At 34.7% G+C, this 20,201-nt stretch overlaps 1 protein-coding gene across 1 annotated transcript in view; it reads left to right on the forward strand.

Annotated features, from left to right (window-relative positions):
- The window catches only part of LOC149551300 (uncharacterized), an 83,491-nt gene that overhangs the window by 39,170 nt on the left and 24,120 nt on the right, over positions 1-20,201 (forward strand). Inside the window, exons 8-9 of the mRNA XM_089786853.1 lie at positions 16,931-17,008; positions 17,208-17,264. Coding sequence (XP_089642979.1) covers positions 16,931-17,008; positions 17,208-17,264 — 135 coding nt within the window. The remainder of the gene's footprint in view (positions 1-16,930; positions 17,009-17,207; positions 17,265-20,201) is intronic.

Here is a 20,201-nt window from a genome sequence, read left to right on the forward strand (position 1 = left end):
ACTGAAATTAATTGGTAAAGAACAGCTTTATTTCTCGTATTGGCTAATACAATATTATAGTGACATGACCTTATTAGGCTGCATTAGCTTGACAAATTCCAAGTAGCTAGGTGCTTATTTTTTTCAAGTAACTCGCAATTCCAAAATTATTAAAATTAGATAGTCATATTTTTTGTGATTTCTCAGCCATATATATTGTCACATGTTTGATGACCGCTTTTCTTTTGTACCCATTTCTTCTAAGTTCTCTATCTGTAGTAAATTAGCTAAGTGACCAGGTCTTCCCTAGGGGGTTCCAGTCTTGTACCCAACTGGTCCATTTTCAGAAGCACCTGGGAGTGGCTAGGAATATTCAAATTCTAATTTATTTATTTATATAATATTATTAATGATATTTTCTTTTTAGTATTATAATAATCGTTTAAATATTTATAATATATTATCTGTATAATTATACATATTTCATTATTTTATTATTTAATCTTATGATCATTAAATTTTTGCTTTCGAAAGGGGACATCACAATGATTCAAATGATGTTGAACCAAGCGATGAAATTAATCTAGATGGTTTCAGTGGATATTATTTTAAGTTTTGTAATTATAATGATTTTAAATCTGATTTGAATCTTGACTCTAGAATCCTATACATGTATGATACATGGCATAATATTACAAATTTTGACCTCTCAATGACAAATTGTATTTTGATCACTGCAATGGATCAATGATGAAGTATCGTACTTTCAAAGATCAAATGTCATTATTATTATGTGATATAACAAATGTATTTTCAAATTTGTCTATTTGTAAGTTTTTTTGCATAGTTATTATATAGTTGTGCCCAACCTTTCTATACAAATAGTCTTTTTAATGCCTTTCCCTGGTAAGAGTTTGTAATTTTTATGATAAATAATTCTAATGCATTCGTATATTATTGAATGAAACAAATTAGAATAATTGCACAACAATGTTTGGCTCATAAATAATTAAAATCAAGATAAGAACATTATAAATAATATCAAAATTATTAGTAAGGCTAAAAAATATATAATAAATATATGTTTTGTGGGTGCTTTTTCTCTTGTTGTTCAATCACAACATACCAAGTTGAGAAGCATTATGGAGAACTTGTGTAAAAACACATTGTGTGCTTAAACACCATGCAGATGAGTCAAATCCCTAGAAACAGATAACTGAGCTGCATACCAGGTCTGAAATAATAATTTGGAACTCTTGTGGTAGGCGTTTCTTGTTTAAGCAACAATTAACAAATATATATATATTCTGAACTGACTTTCTTCCAAATATGGTTCATTGATGTTCGACCTCAGCTTGATAAACGTTAGAAATCTGAATATTGATCTATTAGTTGTTGTGAGGAAGATATGCTGTTGTTTTTCTGAATATACATGTGTTGGAATTCATTTATACACTTGTATCCTGTTAGCTATTAGTAATAAACAATATATACATCTGCACTTTGAGGACAAATCAGAAATCATTAACTCACTTGCAAGCCAACTGCTTCACAAAATTACATTGACAGCACACAAAATTCGGTCTATAACAAGGGGATGTCTCTACAAATGCCTACAGGCAACATATCTTCCCTTAGGAAGAAACAAGTCCACTGAATGATGAGAAAGCCACTCCAGGTCCAACTGAAGGAATAAGGAAGTCTCCAAATAGGAACCTCTGAAAACTGAGTAGGAGTCTCCAAGTTTGAATAAGCCTCCACATACTTGTGATCAAACTCAACGAAGGATTGTGACAGAGCAAGTGAATGCGGAAACTTATCAATATCAATGTCCAAAGATGTATCAACAATAGTGCTATCACCAAAGAGGAGAGAAAACCCCTCAAATATGTCTCCCAAATCTTCAAAATAAGACTCAACAAACAACTCTGAAATACCTGCTGAATACTCATCCCACATAGCAAAATCTAGAACACTATGATCATCTTGCTGAATAGAAGCAATGTCCAAATCTGATGAAGCAGGTGGTGGAGGAGGAATCTCATCAATAATCTCAAGAACACCAAGATTTAAATGACCAAACTTCTCCTCACAGAAGCTCATCAATTGTCTCAAGAGTAACAAGGTTTAAACAACCAAATTTCCGCAAACATGATTTATCCTCAATGGAACACCATCATCAGGAAGAAAATGAGAGATATAATACAATCTATGTGCATGCTCAACCATATTTGCAGCAATTCTTGTCTCCACATCTCTAATGAATACATGATCAGGAGTGAGCTCCTCTATTTTACTTTGTGCACCATAGGTAATTTGATAAATTGAAAGGGGTGAACATCTTTGAAAGATCCCTCAACCCTATCAATAGATCCTTCCCACAAACCTTCATGCATGTATTGTTACCCTTCAAAATGTTAGGTCAACTACAAGGCTGAAAAGAAGAAAACAAATGTAGAGAAGATGCCATATGGTGTGATGCACTATAATCAAGAAGCCATTTACCATTCTCAAGGGTACTAGAAGCCAAGAGTGCATTACCTTTCCCAATACATGATTTTCTTGATGTTGTTGATGAAGATGAAGGTGTCGATTGTGATGTTGAAGGAGACATTGATGTGGGTAGTTGGATATGTTGCTTTTCAAGAAGGTGAGCAAGCTCATAAATCTTCGTAGTGTAACACCCATGCTCATCATGTCCTAGTTTCTTGTGATATGCTCATTTGATCTTCTTTTGTGATGATTCCTTTGGAGAAGAGGTCTTGGACTTTGGAGTAGGCTGTGAAGGATGATCCTTAGCTTTCTTAGAAGACTTAGAATCCTTATGCTGTTTCTCGTCTTTGCCACTTGAAGGCTTTGGATGTGGGCTTTTGCAAGAACTGCTTGAGGCTTTAGAGGCGTCAATGTGTCCATCTGTGCCAACTTTGCATGTTTCCTTGTGACTTGTGTTGCCAACCATCAAGAGAAAACATTTTGTGTGCACTATTTAGAGATTCCATTGTAGCACTCAATGTAAAAACAACAAATTAATTAGTACCAAGTTTAGAGAGAATAGATAGGATCAACAACTCATTATCTTTTGTAACACTAGATTTAGAAAAGTGTTGGTGAAGATAATTGAGCTTCATGAAGGAATCCCGAATATAGCCAAAATGTCTAGGATTAATACTCATTAGTTCTCTAAATGATTTTTTCTCATCTTGTCTAGCCTACCAAGGAGATTCTCCAAGGTGGTCTAAATCTCATTGGGATGTGTACAAGATGCAACATGATATCGAAGATAAGGAGAAACAAACAAATGGAGAGTACCGAGAGCTTTAGCTCGTCTATTAAACCATAATCTCTTTTCTGCAGGTCCTATTGTGGGTTCAGGAACTCAGCCTTATTTTAATCTATGCAACTTCAATATTAGCAACAATAACTCCATTTGTGACTTCCACTCATGATTATTATACAGAGTAAGAAGTGCAACTTTAGACCAATCCATGATTAAACTAGAATGAAACAAATTTTTTCACAATATAATCAATCAACTCTTCTATGTACACCATAAACTAACATGCAACTTCAACTGAATAAATGGATTCCAAAGCAGCAAAATATTGAGGAAACACCTCTGCCACTGTGAAGTTGGCATAAAAAGATTTCCAAAGATATATTATGCATCAAAAACAAACTCCAGATGAAAAAAAGGGTTGTAAAAGGCACTTTTAGAGACAAAATACAAGCTCTGAGTTTAACTATATAACCATCAAGTATAACAAGCATTTCAATCAATATTTACACGATCACAGTGAACAAATATTGTGAGTGCAAGGAAGTCTTTGAGAAGAATGTTAGAAGCCCACACAATTTGTTAGGCCAACCATATGCTATATCAAATCTCAAAAACTTGCGATCAGAATTTCTTGGATTAAACCCATTAATTCATGTCGAAATAAAATTTTCTCATTTTGTCTGGCCTAACAAAAAGATTATCCAAGCTGCTCCAAATCTAATTGGGATATGTACAAGATGCAATATGATATCAAAGATCAGGAGGAATGAACGAACAAAGAGTACCAAGAGCTTCATCTTGTCTATCAAACCATAATATCTTTTCTACGACACTTATTGTTGGTTTAGGATCTCGGCCATATGTTATTCTATGCAACTTCAATGTTAGCACAATAGCTCCATTTGTGATTTCCACTCATGATAATTATGTGGAATTAGAAGTACAACTTTGGACCATTCCATGATGTTAGCAACACTAGCTCCATCCGTGACTTCGACTCATGATAATTGTGTGGAATTAGAAGTACAACTTTGGACCAATCCATGATTAAACAAGAGAATGAAGCAAAATTCTTCACAATATAACCACTTAACTCCTTTATGTGCACCAAAAACTAACATGCAACTTCAATTGAGAAATGGAGTAAAATATAGCAAGATATCGAGAAAATACCTCCACCATCAAGTTAGCAAAAAAAGTTTTCCGATGATATATGATTTGTCAAAATGAACTCTAGATGAAAAAAACAGTTGGAAGATAGAATACAAGCTCCTAGTTTATCTATGCAACCATTAAGGCATAAGGGTGATTGTGGATGAATCGCACCAACAAGCAAGAATCATCTCAATCAATAATTCAACCACGATCACCATGAACAAATATTGTTAGTGCAAGAGAGTCCTTGAGAAGAATTTGATAAACCCTCACAGTATATTAGGCCAACCACAAGCTATATGAAGTCTCAAAAACTTACTTGCAGTAAGTATGTGGGACAAAACAGTCCCTCAAATACCCAAATTGTGTCTCCATTAGGTCTACTAACAATTGCATGACCTTAACAACTAGAACTTCAAATCACAATTTTGGGCAAATATAAATATTTGCTTCTATCTTTAAATCTCTCCATCAAAATGGCCATCGCAATGTGCCAAAAAAGTGAGAAATTGGAGCAGAGTGCCTCCACACTTGATGCCGAACCACAAATGATGCTCTTGAACAAAAAACTTTGCGTTTTGTGAGTGCGAATGGTCTAATTAGTAAACATGATTTTATATAAGTATATATATCTTGTATCCATATGTTAATAATTTTTTGGGTAAATTTTATCTAAAGGGACAACTCCTATTATATTGATAAAACAATGGTTACAAGATTTGGTGCAAGATGAACACCATGCCCTCAACACACTTAGAAATCCTCTCTTGTTGGAGAGGGGAAGACAAATCACCATATTTGTCTAATCACAAAGAATGACTTTATTTAAGTAATAATAATTTCTCAACACACTTAGAAATTCTCTCTAGATGGAGAGGGGAAGGCAAATCATCATATTTGTCTAATAAACAAAGAATGATTTCATTTAAGTGGTATAATATTCTATATATTAATAATTCTTTTGGTAAGTGCCGTGTAAGGGAACAACTCCCATTATATCGATAAAAAATAAAAGTTACGTGATTTGGTACATGGTGAACATAATGACCTCAACACACTTAGAAATCCTCTCTAGCTGGAAAGGGGGTGACAGATCACCATTTACTGTAACAAAGCTGCTAAATTGGCTTTGTGGTCCTTCTTTAGTTGCCTCTCTAATCACCAACATTGCCTTCTTAGCAATATGCCTCGTTATTATGGCTTCCATGTCAAAAATATCAGCGATGGGGCTTCCATTATGGAAATAACAACCACTTTATTCTCAGTGGAAACCAACTAGTGGGCATAGGTACTTCTCCACAGTAGAAAGGAACTTCTCATAGGCACGTCCATCGTGGATATGCCTACTTCTCTATGCTGAATGACCTGCAACCTTAGGAATCGCCCGAATGGTTTCCACTCCTCCTTGGTCTTGAACAAGTGCTGAATTTAATTATGGATGGATTCTACATGGTACAAATAGTTGATCCTAGGCACACATACGATATGATGCGATACTTACCATAAGGTTTGCAAGAAAAGAAAGAAAATTGCCAATTTATTGATCCTTTGATAACAAGAAGGGACTGTAAGAAAATCCTAATGTAAACCTATGAGCCCAAAAAGGTAAAAGCCCAACTTGAGAAAGGATAGATCAACACTGTGAAGCATCATCAAACTTACAATTGCAAAAAAAGCTTGCCACCACGACGAAAACCGTCCCATCACAGATCAACTTCCGCATTTTAGGCTGTAAGGGAGGAACACCCAAAAGTGTTGACCATGAGATGCCATAATTGTCAAATGAAGAATACAATCACCAACCAAACAACTCAACATTGATCAAGTGATTGCATCCCAAGCCATTTCATCCTATGTCGGTCTCCCCCCTTTCAATTAGTAGTTGAAAAATCAATACGATTCTTAGGCTCTTGGATAACACCATCATTCTCTAGATGATTTGCTATTCTATCAATGCTATAGAATACATAAGAAATAGAAAAGCCATTGAAGTCCTCAAGGTAATTCAGAAATTCTAGCTCATATCAACCACTAGTTTTAGTTTCTAACTATATATTTTTTTTTGAACACCTTAATACAAACTAGAGAGACCTTCAATACCAAAATCTAAGAAGTCTCTAGCTGTGTAAAGCCACAAACCACACAATAAATTGTCGAGCTCCTCTATTTTTAGTGACAATATAAACCTTCTCTAGACAAAACAGGAATGAGATTTCCATGAGTGTCCCATAAAATGCATCCAATGCCCACTTGTCCAAGATTGCCCTTGAGGCCCCAATGAAATTAAGCTTCAAGCAACTTGGAGAGGGAGCTATCCACACTATTCTTTGCTTAGCACTCTTGTAGGATTTAATGAAATTGGACACAATGAATAGATTCAACCAATGCTTGTGAAGTTTTTCATCCCAACTCATGGAACAAGCCCCAAACCACCATTTATATTTGTCATTCATGTATTTATTGTGATTAACCTTTAGTCACATTACGCCTTGAATCCGCTTGATTGTAGAAATTTTTTCGTCTTCCTCCCTAACCAAGAGAGGAAACTTTGCTTGTGACATAATTAATATTATTAGTAAAGTCATATTTTTTAATAGTTCCATCCATCTTCTTTGTCTCAATTTTGTTTGTGGATGAGTAAAAAGATTTTGCAAAGTAGGATGATAAATTTTCATAAAACAAATTTGTTACCTAACATATAAGGGTCACCAAATTTTTAAAGCATAAAAGGTTTTCAAGTAATAATAGATCATGAATAGGATAATTCTTTTCAATAAGTATTAGTTTCCCTAGTTAATAACATACTAGTTGTTTTTCTTGTTTTAAAACAAGTTAAGAATGCAAAGGATTGGTGGAGATGTTAATAAGGTCTTCAAGGTGTTAAATGCTTTGTTGTACCCTGAATTCCATTGGTAATTTTATGATTTTTTTGATAGATTTGTTAAAGGTCTGATAATTTCTAGCAAATCTATAAGAAAAGCTAAATAATTGTAAAATAGTTTTGATTTCATGGATACCCTTAGTTGTAGGCCATTCATGAGATATGTAACTTATATACATCCTTTTGTCTATTTTACTCAATTACATCCATTAAATCAAAATTTTATTATTTATTTTCACTTTTGAACACACACACACACACATATATTAACCATATCGTATTCATTTCACTTATTTGTTATTTTTTTCCCTCTTTTTTCCCTTGTTTTTGGGTAATAATTTATGGAACAGTTTCTAATTATTAATGTTTTACTTAGAAATAAAAATAAACAACAATAAACAAATAAAGAACACTAAGACATAGAAAGACAACGATTTATCTTAGGAAAACTATCCAACTTGAGGGGGAAAACCCAGCCACACCAAAAAATATATTTCTTTTATTAAATAAAACAAGTCTGAGTACAATGCCTCTAATTAAATACCACACCCATTACAAAAAGAAAATATAAATGTCTTGAATTGAGTGACTTTTCATATCATAACTGAAAGACTTCATTTTCCAAATGTATGTATCTTCATATTTCCTAATGCATGTCTCTTTGCATGTTGCATATCTTTTCATATTTCCAAATGCACATCTCTTCGCATGTTGCATGTCTTTTCATATTTCCAAACATGTGTCTCTTTGCATGTCGCATGTCCCTTTATATAGAGAACAATAGATGAATCTCAAGAAACTACACCATATCATCTCAGGTAGATATTTTTATAAGCTAGGGTGGTTGTTGCACGATTAGATTGATCTGTTGATCCTCGATACAACCACTAGAATTATAGAACACAGCAGGAGCTTAAGCCATGGCAAGAATCTCAAGGGGGAGCATTGGTAGTTAGTCCAACAATCCCCCCTCAAACATTGCTCGAGGAGATTCAAACCTGTGATCAAGCTCTGATACCACTTGTTACAAGCTAGGGTTGTCGTTGCACCAAAAGATCAACTTGTCAATGCCCGATACATCCGCTAGACTTATGGAATACAATGATACATAAGGCAATTAAGCCATGTCACAAATCTCAAAGGGGAATGCAGGTGGTTACTCCAACAAATATTCTCTCCTCACAACTATAAAATTTCAACAGTCCCTCATAGCAAGAGAGAGAATATTCATGTCTTTCCATCTCTAATATGACAAACATAAGAAAATGCAACAAAAAATTAGTAACAAAATCTCATAATAGATTTTCTCAACATAAAATTGTCATCTCATCATGATATTCACTAGGGCTATTCGTAGAGGGTGAAATAAAAGAAAACTAAGTCATGGAGTCACATTAATTCAACCATGGCTACTCCTAGAGGGTGGATCCACCATAGCTACTCCTATAAGGTGGAGCAAGGGATTTTGCCTTGAACTTCTCTTGCAGAGAATTCATTAACAAGAGATTTCACCTTGAACTTCTCTCGCGGAGAAGGAACTGATTAACAAGGGATTACCCCTCAAACTTTTCCCTCTTTGCCATGTTCCCAAATTTTAATGTAATAATTTAATTAATTGGTCCTAGAATTTAAATAATATAATAAAAGGGCCTTTAATTAGTTACTTCTAATTAATAAATATGGGGCCCAAGTTAATAATATTTGTATTTGTGGCTCCGATTGATTTAGTATATCTCCGTCCCATTTTTATTTTAATTGTTTTTGTAGGTGTTGCCCTTGGCTATCTTTGTAAACCCTCAGGAGTTCCTCTGAAGGGTATTTAAGAATGACATGTAGGTAGTAGTTGTCATGCGATTTTGGATTATTTCTTTGTATTGCGAATTCATGAGTTCAGTATTGTTCGCCATTTCGGAAGTGAGAGATCTTCCCTATTTGGCTATTCCGGTTTTGGTGGGACTCCACCCTCACCCTATTCTGATCCTGTATTACTTCGCTCGGATCTGGCAAGTTCAAGCATCATCTATAGAAATTCTTGTTCCATTCTGGTGGATCTCTTGCAAACATCCTCCGTGTTTGATAAATTGTTATTATTGGTGGAATCCTTGTGATTGCAACTATATATAACTGTGCACTTAGTCAAGTATCAGGGGCCCAAGTTAATAATATTTGTATTTGTGGTTTCGATTGATTTAATATATCTCGGACCCATTTTTATTTTATTGTTTCCATAGGTGCTGCCGTCGTTTATCTTTGTAAACCCTCAGAGTTCCTTTGAAGGGTATTCAAGCACGACATGTAGGTAGTAGTTGTTATGTGATTTTGGATTATTTCTTTGTAATGCGAATACCTGTTGGAGTTTAGTATTTTTCGTCATTTCGGAAGTGAAAGAGCATTATTTATGTTGCAAATATCATTGTTGTTTGGAATATATTTTGATTCCGGTATATTGTGTTTGTTATACATTTGCATTGATATCTTGGTGATTGGACAATACTTGCATTATCAATGAAGTATAATCCCTCCAACCAACCTTCATTCTTTCCTCCGCTCCTGACACTGATCATTATGTACGATCTTGCAACCTCGTATGCCATCAGTCCCTCTATCTCGTACAAGCAATAATCCGTACGGTCACCTTCCCTCTCCCTCTTGCGATAGACTATCCACATTGTCACCGTACGAACGTATAACCTTCTTGTTATCATCGTGTGACCTCTTGGTCATCACTGTACGACATACAACTTCCATCATTAGGTCACTGTGTGACAACTCCAGGTCAATCTTATGTGTTTCATTCCCTCTCCTATGCGTACGAAACATTATAGTAGTATCAAAGCAATTGCCTTCGATCGAGATCCCCTTTGGAAAGTCATTGTCTTCGGGTTGAGATCCCCTTTAGCCTGAGATTGCCTTTGGATCAAGATTGCCTCCTGACAGAGATCCCCTTTGGGACGAGATTGCCTTTGGGCCGATATCACCAAGATCCCCCTTCAAGAAGTCCTTGCCTTCAGGTTGAGATCCCTTTTAGGTCGAGATCCCCTTTGGGCTTGATGGAGCTCAAATTTTAGAGTCTCCGCTAGGGAACATTTTGCTATGTTTGGAGTGTTTTGACATAGATATTTTTTGAGAAAATTATAATGTAGACTTCCTTTCTTGAAGAAGTTTATTGAATTCCTTGTTGATGAGTTACTAAATGCAGGAGAGTTGAATCTTTTGTTAATCAATACCTTGAGGGTATGTTGTTGTCACTTCCTATTGATGATATTATTAAGTTTTATAATACAAAAGAAGAGAATTAGAGTCAAGACTGCTTGATGGAGGAAACCAGAAGACTCAATACACCTTGTGGTCTCTGGCACATGCCTTAGAATATGCATGGGTGACAACATTATTGTTTGAGAACTCTTTGTGATGGAATGTGTAGATTGTTTCTCACCATATTAGAAAGATTATTTCAATACTTTTAAAGAAATTTGAGTTATGGCAATAAAGGTTTTAAGTTCATAAGTCAAGGCTTACCTGTCCAGTTTTTGATTGTGTACAAAGAGACATCTCTAGTGTCTTAGGTATCAACTGAATTTCTCAAACGATATAAACTATAGAGTAACATCTCAAAATTTAAGCAAGATCATGGTTTTCAAAGAGGAAAAATATTTGAGTTTGGTCTGTGTATAGAGCTCCTAGTTTTCAGGATTGGATGGAACTAAGATTGTTGAGTCTTGCTTAGGTGTTTCCATTCTCTCAGTGGCTTGAGGATTTCAGGAAAATGCATATCTTCTTGGTGGCTGCAAATAAACCCAGTTCCTTGATGTCAAGGTGTTCCTCTTCATGTAGCTGGCACTACTACTTCAAAATCATTGAGAGCTTTGTTTGATGATGCCAATGGTAATACACAACCTCCAATTGCACAACACTCAGATACAGAGGTAGAGTAAGCAACATGATCATTGCACATTATGTTCAAATTGAAGAAGGTTTATCAGCAATGGTCATAAACAAATGCATTCAAGTGAAGGAAAAACCCATGTATTTACGGTGGTCAAAATATCACTGAGTAGACTGTATGCAAATACATTGTGATATGTATCATATTTGATAACCATAAGCATAGATAATTGTGATATAGCACAATATTCGACACAAAGTTAAATGGCGACCAATATAGAGTGCATCATATGATTGATAGAGGACGAAATTGGTGGATGGAAATAATGTTTTTGGTGTTGAAGGTCATTCCTCTCTAGTTACGTATTTTAAATATGAGAAGATTCCATTTATATGGAGGATAAAGCTTTGAGAAATAAAAAATTGATAGTCCCAACAAATAACCAATGAATACAAAAGGAAATTGTAGTTGGATGATTGGCTCGAAAGCCACTCTCGGAGAAATTAAGAAGATGCACTTAGAAGTTAATATATGACTTTTTGAATTTGGGTATGCGTCATGATAATAATCGTTGGTCTTTTCTTCAACGTAAGCATTTGCTATGTGTTCAACTTGCTTCCTAAATAGCCCGGTTCAAAGTGCCATGACGGTTGGAGGTCTTCAAGATTTGTTAGCTGAAAAGGCTCTTCATTGCAAAATTCAATCTTTGGAGCCATTGCGAAAGTAGGGAAAACCCATGTATACTGGGGGGAAATGAAGACCTGCTAGACTTGATCCACCATTGGTATTTTGACTCGCCACAAAGAGATAAAAGTGATATTGTGCAAATCTAGGAGGGATGTAGCTTTGATTATTTTATATTTGATTAAACTCTTGGTTTTTTGGTGCAAGTTTATTCGTGTGAGCAGAGCCTTGCGATGGATTGAAGCAATCAATATAAAGGAACCCAAAATGGATATCATGGTTGTCGTCAAATCTGTAGCGGTTATATGTTTCGAGTTTAATATTCATCTTAATCAAATTCTTTCTTTGATATAATCGCATGGTTATAAATTGCAATTAGGTGTTGTGAAGAGTGTTGGCTTTTCATTTGCACCCTTTATACCAATATAAATAATAGAAGTGTGACACACAATTGAGAGACAACGAACATTCATATACAATTTTTACAAATTTTACATACTCTATGTGCATTTGATATATTATATTCTTTCATTGGCAAATGAATGAATTTTTGAATTAAGCCCGTGAATTTTGGATTATTGAGTAAATATGTGATTCTGGAGGCAAACTGTATTGGATGGATCATCCATAAGGAGTGTCTCCAGTGCAATTTTATTTTCGGATTGATCAGTAAGAAATGTTTATTTTATTTGCATGAAGCGTTAGAGTTAAAATATTATATAGTCTTGTCCTTTATAATAATTATTTTTAACTTTATAAATAATTTATATGATAGATTAGTGGATAGGATCAATTATAGCATTTTAAAATCAAACATCATAGATATTGAGAAATATTTTATTGTTTCCGAATCTGTGTCTAGTTTGTCTCCCAACCATAGGATTAAAAATACATTCTAGACTATTTTAAAATTGTGGCCATATATTTGATCGGTTGCATCATGATTACTAAATTGTTTATAATTGATGTGCATAGAATTTTATAAAGTTGTATGTTTTAAACTTATAATACTGACTTTATCGCCCTTCGATACTGGTCTTTATATTACTCGATTCATAATCCATATGCTGGCAATTATTTCATATCTTTCTTTTGAAGAATTAATATATTCATTTGTTGCATTAATTCGTACTTATTCTTATTTTAAAATCATTCATATATTCATTTATTATTCTCGGTTTATAATTTGCAAGTTTAAAAGTTTTCTATAATTCTTGCCATTTTGGAAGCTTTCATTACATTCGTATTTTAACCATTCTGCTATAAGCATCTTGGGCTTAAGTGTTTTATTTATGATTAGGTGCACCAACCTTGGCCTTGCAGAGCTAGAAGTGCTAGGGATTTGGATCACATCGATCAATCCCATCAAGTTGGCCATAACCGGTTGGATATCCCAGCATCGAGTTGGCAAGACTTGTAGGATTCCAATCTACGGTTTTGGGATTCAACAAGGCTGAGATTGCCTGCGGATAGAGATCCCCTTTGGGCTGAGATTGCCGATATCCCCTTCGGGAAGTCATTGCCTTCGGGTTGAGATTGCCTTCGGATTGAGATTGCCTTTGGATAGAGATTGCCTTCGGGTCTAGATCGCCTTCGGGCCGAGATCTCCTTCAGGCCGAGTTCGCCTTTAGGACATTATGCTCTTAGAGAACTCATTAACAAGGGATTGTATCTAGAATTTCTCCCTCATAGAGAAGAACTCATTAGCAAGGGATTGCACCTCGAGCTTCTCCCTCACAAAGAGGAGTTCATTAACAAGGGATTACACCTCAAAATTCTCCCACATAGAAAAGAACTCATTAACAAGGGATTGCCCCAATAACTTCTCTCATAGAGAACAACTCATTATAGTACATAATAAGAACAACTGAATGCTGAGACTCCCTTTGAGTAGGGGGCTGCATTCTCACAACAAATTACAAAAGACTTCAATGCTTGACCAAACAATAATCTTTTGCAGTCACATTGCTACATGAGCTTGATGATCCACTGCAAAGGACTTGGCACTCTTCATCTGCCACACAAGCTCCTTTGAATATTAATGAGCCTAAAGAAGTCCTTCCATTTCAGCTCATCTTTCCCTTTATGTAATAAATATTTTCAGTCTCAACTTCATGTCCAGTGCTTTATCCCTTTGATAGGTTGCCTTGAATTCTCAAAATCTAACTCCCTCTGGATGCAATCTCTCATCATTCTTATGCTTTTTGATTTGGCTTGGAATCATTTTGGAGATATTAGTAAATACTAGAAGCATACATGATTCACCATTCTCTATGTTATTGTGTGAATTCTCTACACAAAATTCATGATAAATATTCAAAGGTATAGAAATAAAATACTAATCTCTTTATTGCAGTCGAAGGATAACACCCTCCAAGTGATACTTTGACCCCTTGAGAAACATAGCCTTCAGTTGAGTCACTTGAGTCTCTAGCTCCATAGTGAATGCCACAAAAACGACACATGGTAATGATGAAGAAGCCAATACAAAATCTTCATTTCAATAAATCTTTACACACACTATGTAACTAAGATGTTCATTGTTACAATAATACAAGAAGCCATAGAATGCCAACAATTGATCATGCCTCTTTGTATGCGCTCATGATAGCAGCAAAGAAACTTCATCAAAGAAAGCCAAACAAATAGAGATACAACACTAACCACCGTCAAGAATAAAAGAGAAGCAGATACAGAGACGTCACCACACAACCATAATGCTCATACAGAGCAAGACACAAGCATTCTGAGCACAACAAAATACAACAAGACCGTAATAAAGGTTGACGACAAAAGGTCTTTGATAGACAATGAGCAACTGCAGCTCGAATAAAAAGAACTCCAAATTGAAACTCCTAAACACTGCAATAGATAAATGTAGGGACTCAAACAGAATTGATGTCTTCTTTTTGCTTCTTCACATCACACTCACTCATTTCCTGATATACCATTTACGAACTTTAGTTTTAGCAACTGATTCGCAATTTAGGTAGCCTGTCTGGATGGAATTAATTATTGACTTTCTGTATTTAAATTATCGGCTACAACAAACATGCCACCTTATCCATACTATTTACTGCTAATCTGATAGACAATGAACAGTTGGAGCTCAAATTAAAAGGAACTCCAAATTGAAACTCCAATCAAACATGCCAATAGATAAATGTAGAGACTTGAACAGAATGGTGCAGAGAATATCTTGACTGCTGAAGAAGTAGCTCACAAACATGATGTATAAATAGGAACCATAAATTACCGAGCTTGATTATTGTAGTCCAGCAAAGTAGAAGAATCTCATAGAACTCTCAACAATCATTTCAGGTAAATATTATCTCTATCGAAGCTACAATTTTAACACATACAGATTGTCTACAAAATACTCATTGCAATCTGCAACAGATACAGAAACTAATGAACAAGAGGAACTCCCTTATTTGCTATAATCTAATCCGTTCTGATACCATGTTAATGTTTTGCCCAAAAAAAAAAAATAAACAACAATAAACAAATAAAGAACACTAAGACATAAAGATATAACGATTTATCTTGGTAAAACTCTCCAACTTGAGGGGAAAAACCAAGCCACAATATATCTTTTTGATTAAATAATAGAGGTCTTAGTACAATGCTTTTAACTGAATACCACACCCATTGCACAAAGCAATCATATATATCTTAAATTGAGAGACTCTTCATATCATAACTGAAAGTCACTTGATATTTCCAAATGCACATCTCTTTGCATGTTGCATATCTTTTCATATTTCCAAACGCCCGTCTCTTCGCATGTTGCATGTCTTTTCATATTTCCAAACATAATGTCACGTCTCTCCATATAAAGAACAACAGATGTATCTCAAGAAACTACGACATATCATCTCGGGTAGATATTCTCTCTCACAGCTATAAAACTTCAACACTAACAATAGGAGCTGAAGAATTGGGTGGCCAGACAACAATTTTTTTATCAGTTAAGGATGCTCAAAGTTCTCCTTATTGGAGGTGAAGTTCATTAAATATTATAGTTTTGTCACTTTTTAATGCCCTTAATTTGCTTATCAGAGAGAAAAAGAATGCTCGAAATTTTTGTGATTACAAATAAGAACTTAAGGGCTTTTAAAAGTGGCAGAAATGATCTCTAATGAACACCTCTAGTGAGGAGAATAAAAGAGTAGAATCAGAGAGTAAAAGAAGCTAAATGAATTGGAAGATGAAGTGGCAGGCCTGATGGACCCTTCTAGCTTTAGTAATATTAGAGATAAAAAAGAATTCACATAAACTGTAATGTCAAATGATAGGCTTGATGATTTATTTTTGCGTTTTTATATCACACTCACTCATTTCCTGATATACCATCCACTAACTTTAGTTTTTGCAACTGCTTCACAATTTAGGCAGCCTGGTTGGATGGGATTAATTATTGACTTTCTGTAGTTAAATTATTGGCTATAACAAACATGCCATCTTATCCATACTATTTACCTCTAATCTGATATAAGATGGCTCGATATAAATATTTGCTGAAGACAGATTGTTGCATAACCAGATATTTCAAAGGATTCAAAAAGTAAAGATTGATGTTGTAGATCAAAGCTTGCTCCATAGTCTACACCTCTGGGATATTTGCTTGAAAGGAATTTTACACGTTATTATCTTCCCAAAGTTTGTGGTTGAACACATATTGTGGGTTTTTATACCTCTTGTATTTTATGCTCTACTAACATGGTTATTATGGTTCAAATATGCTCTTTGGTTCCAAATGGAAGCTGAGGAAGGAATCTTAAACTAATTTTCAGTTTGAAATGGGATGAAATTTTCTTGAGGAAATTCTGATGCATTGAATACTTTAATTGTATAATTTATATTTGGAATTGGAAGTAAGGCCGCTATTATGTTGCAATTTATTCATGGAATATTCCAATCAGATTCTAAAAATATAAGCCTGTTATCAGGGTGTTTACTTTTCTATCATTAAACAAGTTAGGTTCTATGTCAATACTCGGTAGTATAAGACGGGGTTTTCTTACCCATACTTCTAACTGTTGTTTGGATTGTGATCTGTATGCAGTATATTGATGCACGTGCGAAGGGAAACCTTGCCCGATTTATAAATCATAGCTGTGATCCTAATTGTTATATAGAAAAGGTTTCTTTTTGCCTTTCTCTACCTTTGTCTATCCATTCCGTCTATGCATAGGAGATTCTGTTTTGGGTGCTCTGAATTTTCCTTGCCAGCTTTCAAATGATTTGTTTCTCCGAATAATTTAATAGTAAGGTATCATTAGATTTGATGTTTCATTATGTAGACTTCCCTTGCTGATTTATTTAGTGGTTACATTTGGCAGTTCAATGTAAATGGCGAGGTGTGCATTGGCTTCTTTGCAAAGAGAGATCTTGTCAAGGTCATTTCAGATTTTTCTCTTCTCATGCATTTCCTAATTCCTTGTGATTTTTTTTGAGCTTCTTATTGTTAACTACTTTTTAAGTGAAAAAAGAGCAGAATGTGTGCATTGTTTTGTAATACAATGTTTTGATAATGTTATAACTGTAACCAGGCAAATTTTGGGGTTCAGAAAAAAAGGGAATGATGCTCATATGCTCAAAATATAATGTGAAGTTGGACATTAGTTAGGCTCCATTATATGTTAGGCCAAATTTGTCAATGCTAATACAGATTTTTTTGGTTTAATTGCATTTCATTTTTTGTAAAAAGTTGGATGGGAAGGTTTCTTTGGAGGATTTTACCCCACCTTTGTTTCTCATTTCTTTAATTAGGGGTCTTGAGTTTTTTGTCTCATGGAAGATACCTTGATTCTTTTCAATTATCCAAAATTCAAGCTAGATTTACATGACTGTGAACTTTTAAACAATATGGCTCATGGATTTGATTTCCACAATGCCGAAAGTACCATGAAAAGATAGCGTTGTGCTTGCAAAGTTTTGAATTTTTTGAGATTAATACTCTTTCGAGAACAGAGGGGGTGATTTCATGTTTTATAGGTGGTTGGAACCTGAGAAGCTTGCAAGTTGTTGAAATTGAATGGGAAATTTGGTTGATGTTGTGACAATTACAAGAAGAGAGGTTTTGGCAGGCTTTGATGACTCTGGCTTGGATGGCACTGAGATTGTTTACAGATTTTTTTAAATATATATAAATGATGATCATTTATAAGTAGTCTGCTCATATGAGCATCAATATGACTCTATGAGACCGATGCAAGCTCATGCAAGCTCAACCATAACAGTAATTCAAGTTCTTTCTGTGGAACTGCACTAAGTAGGAATCATCTATGGAAGACCAAGAGTTGCAATATAGAATTCCACATATTTAGAAACTAGCTCAACACTAGAAGCCAACAATGGATGACCAAAATTCAGATCTTAAAATTCCTTACTCCATGTTCATTGAGATTGAACTTGATTGAACTTGGATCTCTACAATGATGGCATAATGCTTTGATCGGTTAATCTCAAGTCCTTGGATTTTTCAGATGTTAGGTCTGTGTAAGGCGGATTAAGAAATACTAAGTATCTGAAAAACTAGTTTTCTGAATATTTTCAGTAAGGATCAAATATTCCATGTTGGCATTTCTGCTGCAACACTAAAATAGTTTTTTCCTTATCATGTTTAGAACATGAACAAGTTTGCATTGTAGAATGCATTAAGCTTATATTAGAGAGCAAGTTGATGGCCAAAAAATAGTTTTGCAGCATATGAAAAACAACTTTTGTTTACTTGTTTAAAGGAGAGATGATCAATGCACACCTGTTTTGCTTGAATGTAAAGTTTTATTACAGCTACAAAGAAAGACGATAATTGATTACACACATTCCATTTAGTTTCTAAGATGGCTCATGATATCTCGATTCTGTCTTGATTAGAAGCCACATAAGTATAGTTTAAGGTAGCAGCCAAGAAATGTATCTACATTTTGAAATGGTGAGGATGATATATGGTGAATGATAATATGGCATGATCTGATTGATGTTGTTATGCAGCAGGAATGATTGCATGTCATAAAGGTTTTTTTGTAGCCTCATGTTGGTTGCACAAGCACCCTTAACAACTGGGTTTGAGGTATCATTTGGGGTGCCAATCCGACTTATGATAGAACTAGATGCTTGTTATCTGATGATAAGAGAGGAATATCATCTCCTAGACATTTCTGGGATTCAGAAGTGGTTGACCATCCTCCGAAGATTCTTTCATGAGGTTTATTATGTGATTTTACACTCTTCCTTTGGGAGGACAATTTTACAGAAAGAACTTGGGTATTGTATAACCTAGCTCATGAATCAGACTGCTCCACTCTGATCTTGTATTGATTTGAGATAATCAATTTATACTATGATTTCTTTATGACAATCCTTTGAGTTAATCTAGCAGGAGTTTACAAGATCAATACAAACATGTGTGCTTGCCTTCCAATATGGGAAATCTTCAAGGGGTCTGAAATCTTTTTTCTCTCAATTGAATACCCGGTGAAGGTGAGCCTGATCCACCCACAGTTATGGCAGAATATTACCAGAATCTATAACAGATGCATTTCTTTTCATATCTTCCCATGACTTAGCTTTGGTTACATTTTTTCTAATGGTTTTCAACTTTGCACGTGTTTAACATGTTACCAATGTTGCCCTACTGATCTCAGAGCTAATACACAAACATGGCGATATGCATTAGATATTAGAATATGGACAGATTTCAATTTCATGATCATTCGAGTCTGAGTTTTGATTTGAAATGCGATTTTCCGACCAAATATATTAATATTTATAAAGAAAAATAATTTTTATAAATCAACAGTTAATGGGTTATAATGAGTTGCAAAGTTCTGGCTAATAATCAACACAGGTCCATCTTAATATTAACCTGATATACTCCAGGAGGTATCCGATGGACCAATAAAGTGCATTTAAATAAATATACATAATGCAATCTGTACAACAGTCAGACTAATTTTGAGTGAGAGTTGAAGTTTATTAACATGCAAGTCAATGCCTTAACTTCATGTAGGAAAGTTACGTTGACAATGTAAGCAGTACTTTACCATCATATATCATTAATTGGTGCATAAGATACTTCTATACTTTTTAAATGCTTTGACTTGAAGCGTTCTATGAAATAAAAATGGTTCTCAATGTTTCACTTAATGATGTAATAAATGATCAGCCTAGCTTCCACAGATTACTAAATTACAGTCGAATTTGGTTAATTTGTTGTTGCATATTTGACACCATATATCCATATTTTTCCTAATCTGTGAAAGCTCTTGCCGTATCTTTGAGTCTGATTAATCTATCCTGGTCATTTGTGGTCATTACTGTAATTTCTTATG

Source organism: Cupressus sempervirens, chromosome 6 (assembly GCF_028749045.1).
Source record: "Cupressus sempervirens isolate cs-2001-9-10 chromosome 6, ASM2874904v1, whole genome shotgun sequence".
Lineage (NCBI taxonomy): Eukaryota > Viridiplantae > Streptophyta > Pinopsida > Cupressales > Cupressaceae > Cupressus > Cupressus sempervirens.